We start from the raw sequence: 6,411 nt of genomic DNA, 5'->3' as shown, positions 1-6,411 counted from the left end.
CTTATGTGTTTGGCCATAAATTTTGTTTTTGTCAATTTTGTGTAAATAATATTGGTATAAAATTTTTATTTTAGGCTTTTCAGGTCCAATTTATTAAACTAAACGTGATTCCTTCAAAATCGCAAAGTCAAACGATCATATTTTTGCATTTTATGATGAAAACAGGTGTTTACCCCCATGAAATCGCAGGAGTAAATGACCCTTTACTGCGTGCATCAAATTATTAAGGAACCAGTTAGTGACAAACAACTAATTTAAGATAACGTAGTGTCTTGGCCAATAATGCAAAGTTCTTCAGTCTAGATTTGGACTAGTTGAATTGGAAATCTATACTTAACAAGTAGCAATGTTTAAAGTTTCTTTTACCTCCCTTGTTATTGACTATTAGTTGGACTAGGTAGCTTTCTTGAAAAATAACGATGCAACTAATAGCAACTATTGAAACATCAGTCAGCTATGCAATGAGATTAATTTGGTTAATCAAGGATTATTTTATACAAACAACAGCATTGACTTAGATTCTTAATATATTTATTCAGGTGTGCCTCCATTTTCTTCATCTTCTTCTTCTCCAAATGTTCATAGGTTGGAAGAGTCCAAAGCTCAGGTATTGATGCAACTGACAATTAGATTAGGACCTAATCAGTGTAATGTTATCGTTATTCCAAGGCATCATATATGTGAATAATTACTGAATATTTTATCTGATTGTTCTTCAATTTTAGCATCCAAAAAATAATCATAATTGTAGTTCAAGTTTAGATGTTAAGTTTTGAACTTGATATATCATGAAGATAAAATTATGATGATGATCAAAACTAAACTTGGGGAGGGACTGGGATTGACTTATATAATATAATATAACACGTATTTCTAACAGAGATTGCTCACCAAAAGTTCAATAGTGACGTACAAGGTTAGGTGCAAAATGATTTGGTACAGTAAGTTGACCCAGCTCATGAACATTGTTGCATTGGCATTGAGACTTTTATAGTTGCATACTTTGCATTAATTCATGCTGACCTCAAGAAGTCCGTGAAAAAAACCAAAAACTCTCTAAATCCAGGTTGTGTTCAAGCTATCTTCACAACTCTAAGTCAGCATCACGTTCAGTTATATATGAGGTACCAAATTACTGGTGAAGAAAGGAGAAGGGCTACTTGGTTAGATCTCATTGACAATTCAGCCAACAATACGTGACCTTTTTGTTAACCAAAATGACCATCTCTCTCTTATTTTAGTTTCACACCCAATTAAACTTTGGTTCGGTTAACGGGTGACCTTATCGAAGGAAAACAAAGTTACAAAGGGTTACAGGTTACTTGGTATGTATGAATCGTATGATCTCATTAACAATTGTAACCCCCAACTCTATCTTAAATAGGCAAATAGAATTTCAGGTTGAATCTCCAAGCTGAGGTCAACTCCTAGGCCTTATGAAAGTTCGCCATCTGACTGTAACTATAATGGACATGACAGGTGACAAAAATGTCTTAAGAAGAAGATTAGTGTCCAAAGGACCACATTACATGTAGGCCACTCATTTCCGTAGCGTAGGATTATAGAGCTCATGGGATCAACTTTTTTAAAAAAAAAATCAGCCTCTCCACACCTTTGATATTATTGTCATCTTTGAAATTTTGAGGACCAAACTACTAGTGGAGAGTGAGAGATAATGTTAATATCTTACAAAACCCAATTTAAACCACCTGTGTCCACGTGAAGATAACAACTGATCCAACGGAAACCATGTTTGATTTGATGCCTTCTCTAATTTCTTTTTTCTTTTTTTCTTTTGTAGATCGTATATTGTACAGAAATAATGCTCAAAATGAGTATAAGCTAAAACTAGACATGACCAAAAATATAAATAGATATTGAGAGCAATGTACTTATTTATTAGATTTTTTGTGTCTATCCCTGCCCAACTTCACAATCTGTTCTGGTAAATTTCTATGGAAAAAAAGGGGGGGGGGGGGGGGGACTGAGAGATTGAATCTGACCTTACATCAAACATAACAAATGTACATTTACAACAACAGCTCATATCTTCCTACAACATTTCATTTCGCATTACAACCTCAAATGATGGGGGTTAAAAAAAAAATCAAATTGAAATTGCCTTACACAGCAACGGGTGTGGCTTCATCAAGAGCAAGGACACCAGGAAGCTGTTTGCCTTCCAACAGTTCCAAACTAGCACCACCACCAGTTGAAATGTGGCTCATCACAGAAGCAACTCCTACTTTCTCTACTGCAGCAACAGAATCTCCACCTCCAATGATTGTTGTCACTCCCTTCCCACTAAGTTCTGCTAGCTTCTTTGCAACAGCCTGCAAGCAGTGATATAACTTCAATTCACTCTCTAGTCATTCACATACAAAGAGGTGGCAATTGCATATAATGGTTGGGTATTTTACATCAAACTTGGGCATGGCTAGCTATAAGTTGGTACACCACTTCAGGCAGCATGCTTTAGTGGTATTTCTATCTACCAGGACCTTGTTAGGCTATGTTTGTACCCAGATAATTGGATGATGATTTGTATTTTGTATAGAGTTTCAAAGGACAAGGTAGGTTGAGGTTGGAATACATCTTATGTCTAACCGCACATGCATAATATATGCAGACATTAATAGGAAACATGTTCATGAACCTTTTCTTCTATTGGTAAACTTTACAGTCACCAACAGGTCTTGAACCCATGATTTCACCTCTCAACCCATTATTATGAAATGGCAGTTGAGCTATAGCTCATTGGAAAACATGTACATGGACAATGAAAAACCAAAATGAATATAGCCAATGAGCTCTAGCTCAATTGGCACTTCCTCCAATTATAAGTTCTAGGTGGAAGGCAAGGTCTTGTGTTCAAGACGCACTGGATGCATATGTAACCTACCAATAAAAAAATAGCCACAAAATTTTTCACATACCTCTGTTCCAGTTGCAAACTTGTCAAACTCAAACACTCCCATTGGTCCATTCCAAATGACAGTTTTAGTTGTTTCCAAAGCATCATTGAATGTTTTAATGGAATCTGGTCCAATATCCAACCCCATCCAGCCATCAGGGATGGCAGAAGCTGGCACAATCTGCAAAGACAAAGGCAGTCTTTTATTCCTTGCTAACAAAGTACAATGAATCAAAGATACTGGAGGTTAGTGAGAACAATCATCAATTTTATTGAGTATTGTGTAGATTAAAGTCAAGATTAGTTTCACTGAACCAAAATTGGCAAGGTTTATTTAGCAGTCTAGGCTCTCTATCATTGGAAACACAGAATGTCCAAAAAGAACAAATCTTAGGAACAAATTTTGTACAGGGAGCTTAGAGAACAAACCTTGCTGTTAGCATCAGGAGCAAACTTGTCCGCAATTACCACATCGGTAGGTAACAAAAGAGAAACTCCCTTTGCCTTGGCCTTCTCTATGAGTGTTGTTGCAAGATCAAGCTTATCTTCTTCTACCAGGGATGAACCTACTGAGATACCCTGTGCCTTGTAAAAAGTGAAGATCATTCCTCCACCTAGAAGTAGGATATCAACCTTTTCTAGAAGTGATTCAATTACTCCAATCTTGGATGAAACCTTTGAGCCACCCACAATGGCTGCAAATGGCCTCTTTGGGCTTGATACTGCTCCAACAAGATAGTCAAGTTCCTAAACCAAGAAAAGATGATAGTGAACAATAATATTATCATAACTTTCTTTGATAAGTACAAGCATATTTCTATTGTTTTCACTCAAAAAAGAAAAAGTACAAGCATATTTATGCAGAAATGAAGAAACAACAGAAAATCTAGGATGTTCACATTTGATAAACAGTCCTCCATGATTGCTCTTAGAAGAAAAAATGAAAAAATTGATCATCCATCTAAATTACTCTCACAGGTCCTAAGAACCATAAAGGAAGAATTGATTCTTTTGATTTATCCACCCTAACTATAAGTGTTCCTCCATTCATGCACATTGCATTACTGACAAATATGGGTTCTACATCAGCTGTCACCAGTTAATTCGGTTGTGAAAGATATGAATCATCCATAAGTGATAAACTTCTTTAAAATTTCAGCAAAAAATCCAGCAGAATATTTGTAGGTCAATATATCTCTAGATAATGAAAATTGAGAAGCCCACCTTCTGCAATAGGAACCCTGCAACAGATGGCTTCAAGAATTTTGTAACTCCTTCTGTTGATGCATGAGCTCTATGTGCAGTTCCAAATGCATCATTCACGTAAAGATCTGCTAAGGATGCAAGCTTCTTTGCAAACTCAGGATCATTCTTTTCTTCCTCCTTGTAAAATCTCACATTTTCAAGAAGAAGAACACTGCCATCAGGAAGTGAAGCCACCAACTTTTCTACCTCTGGACCAATACAGTCATCTGCTTTTACAACCTGTCCGTCATCATAAACAAATAACGGAGGATTCCCAGATATTAGTCACAATCCACAAATATTGAAAATTCTTCATATTTTTTTTTTCTTTTCCTACTGCATTCTTGAAGGCAAGGACGCACCTGAATGCCTAGGAGTTCAGAAAGTCGAGGTACAAGTGGTGCCAGGCTAAATTTTGGAGTAACACCCTTTGGTCGTCCCTGAAGAATCAATGAAATTATCATTAATTTAGCTCATCAAAGTAAACATATTAAGCAGTCCTTAAAATGGAAGAGATAAGAATGTGAGCCCCATTTGGTTCAACAGACAACTACTTCAAAAACATGATCTGCCTTCAAGTAAGGCATCATGACAACAACAATGTAAATTTTTTTATTAACGTATCTTTCTGCAATAAGATATGAATGTACAAGCCAGAACAAATGTCTCGTCTAGTGTTAAAACACCCAAAGAAGTAGCCATTAATTAAATAGAAATTACAATATACTCAATTATTACTAGAAATGAATAACTTAATTTTCTATGACTCTAACAAATTAATCAAACAGACAAAAGAGTACTAAACACCCATTAGAAACAACTGTAACAGAAACTTATATAGTCCCACAATAACAAAGAACCATCAGAAATACATATTTGATTCCAAAACACAAACCATTCCTCAAATTTACAAAGAACCATCTATGAACTACTTGAGAAAACTGCATTGATCAAAGACTAAAACATAACAATTAATTAAACATCACAAAATCGTCAAAACCAGCAAAATTCAATACATGATCAAAGCCCAATTCAGCAAACATCAAAATTCAGTACATGAACAAAACCCAAACCAGCAAAGACTTGATTCAATATACTGCTACACCCACTAATAAGAGGAGCCTACTCTCATACCATAAATTTCCGGTCAAAAGCTTACTTAAGATAAAGAAACAATGAATTTTAACTACTCAAAACATTATTCTAATACCCACAATCACAAGGAACCATCAAAATCCCACAATATGATCAAAACCCAAAAACCAAAACCTCAAAATCTCCAAAACCCACGTACCAAATGGCTGGAAAGAAGGACTTTTGCCCCATTCTGAATCAAATGCTTGATAGTTGGTATAGCAGCCCTGATCCTTGTATCATCAGTGATCTCCTGGTTGTCATTGAGAGGCACATTCAAGTCAGCTCTCACAAACACCTTCTTCCCCTTCAAGTCCGCGGAAGTCAAGTCTCCAACACTCTTCTTGACCATAGACACAACGCCCCTCACTCCTTTGCCACCAAATGATCGGACTTTGGAGGCCACTTGGAGAGATAAGAGAGGGTCAGCGGCTGAGAAACCAAGGCGACGAAGGCTTGTGGAGCGTAGAGAAATGGAAGAAGAAGTGGGTGAGAGGTGGAGGAGTGAAGAGCGAGTGTGGGAGGTAGAGGAGGAAGTGGTGGTGGGGAGGAGAGAGAGGGTGGTGGGTGCAGTGGCTGAAGCCATGGCTAAGTGTTTGTGATATGTCTCTGAGAAGTGTGAGTAAGGAAAAGAGTGTGTGTGGGTATGTGTGTTTGTGAAGGGTTTGATTATTATGTGGATGTGGGAAATGGGGTGGTTTTTGATTGGGTGTTGTTGTTGGGTCAGAGAGAGAGAGAGATGTGGACGTGAAGAAGGGATGGGAATGATTGGGCAATGTGTGGATTTCTCTTATCGTTGAGGAGAGGTTGAAGTTGTTCGATGCTTTTGAGATTGTGTTGCTACTATTACTAGGAGACAGCATGGATTTATTTGGGTGTCTTTCTTTCTTACACACTGTTTTTCAGTACGAGTCGAAATAATGATTATCACACGCTGCTTACCATTATTTACTAAAGAAAAAAAACACTAGTTACACACTCTTCGCACACACACACCTGCTACAAAGACTAAAATTTTATATAAAAACAATTTTAGTTAAATTTATGAAATAAAATACTACAGTTTTACAATTTTAACTGATTTTAAGGAGTATGTATTGAATGTGTAATAGCAACGG

The 6,411-nt window shown here is 36.7% G+C and overlaps 1 protein-coding gene across 1 annotated transcript; it reads right to left on the bottom strand.

Moving 5' to 3' along the window:
• Positions 1–1,877: 1,877 nt before the first annotated feature.
• LOC142615710 (phosphoglycerate kinase, chloroplastic) lies at positions 1,878–6,187 on the bottom strand. Its single transcript, XM_075788478.1, has 6 exons — positions 5,454–6,187; positions 4,522–4,599; positions 4,139–4,399; positions 3,344–3,661; positions 2,937–3,095; positions 1,878–2,333 (listed from the first exon to the last, which is right to left on the bottom strand). Exons 1-6 carry the CDS (start codon positions 5,877–5,879, stop codon positions 2,124–2,126), a joined length of 1,452 nt encoding a protein of 483 aa, XP_075644593.1. The 5' UTR covers positions 5,880–6,187; the 3' UTR covers positions 1,878–2,123.
• Positions 6,188–6,411: the final 224 nt, after the last annotated feature.

Source organism: Castanea sativa, chromosome 11 (assembly GCF_040712315.1).
Source record: "Castanea sativa cultivar Marrone di Chiusa Pesio chromosome 11, ASM4071231v1".
Lineage (NCBI taxonomy): Eukaryota > Viridiplantae > Streptophyta > Magnoliopsida > Fagales > Fagaceae > Castanea > Castanea sativa.
The sequence above is the reverse complement of the archived record's forward strand: the minus strand, read 5'-3'. Positions and strand labels throughout refer to the sequence as shown.

Bases quoted from the DNA above. Each gene is read 5' to 3' on its own strand.
- LOC142615710 (XM_075788478.1), bottom strand. From the start codon at position 5,879: ATGGCTTCAGCCACTGCACCCACCACCCTCTCTCTCCTCCCCACCACC. The intron at 4,600-5,453 runs GTACGTGGGTTT...TTGATTCTTCAG, and splicing joins TCCTTCTTTCCAGCCATTTG to GGACGACCAAAGGGTGTTAC. The intron at 2,334-2,936 runs GTATGTGAAAAA...CACTGCTTGCAG, and splicing joins AGTTTGCAACTGGAACAGAG to GCTGTTGCAAAGAAGCTAGC.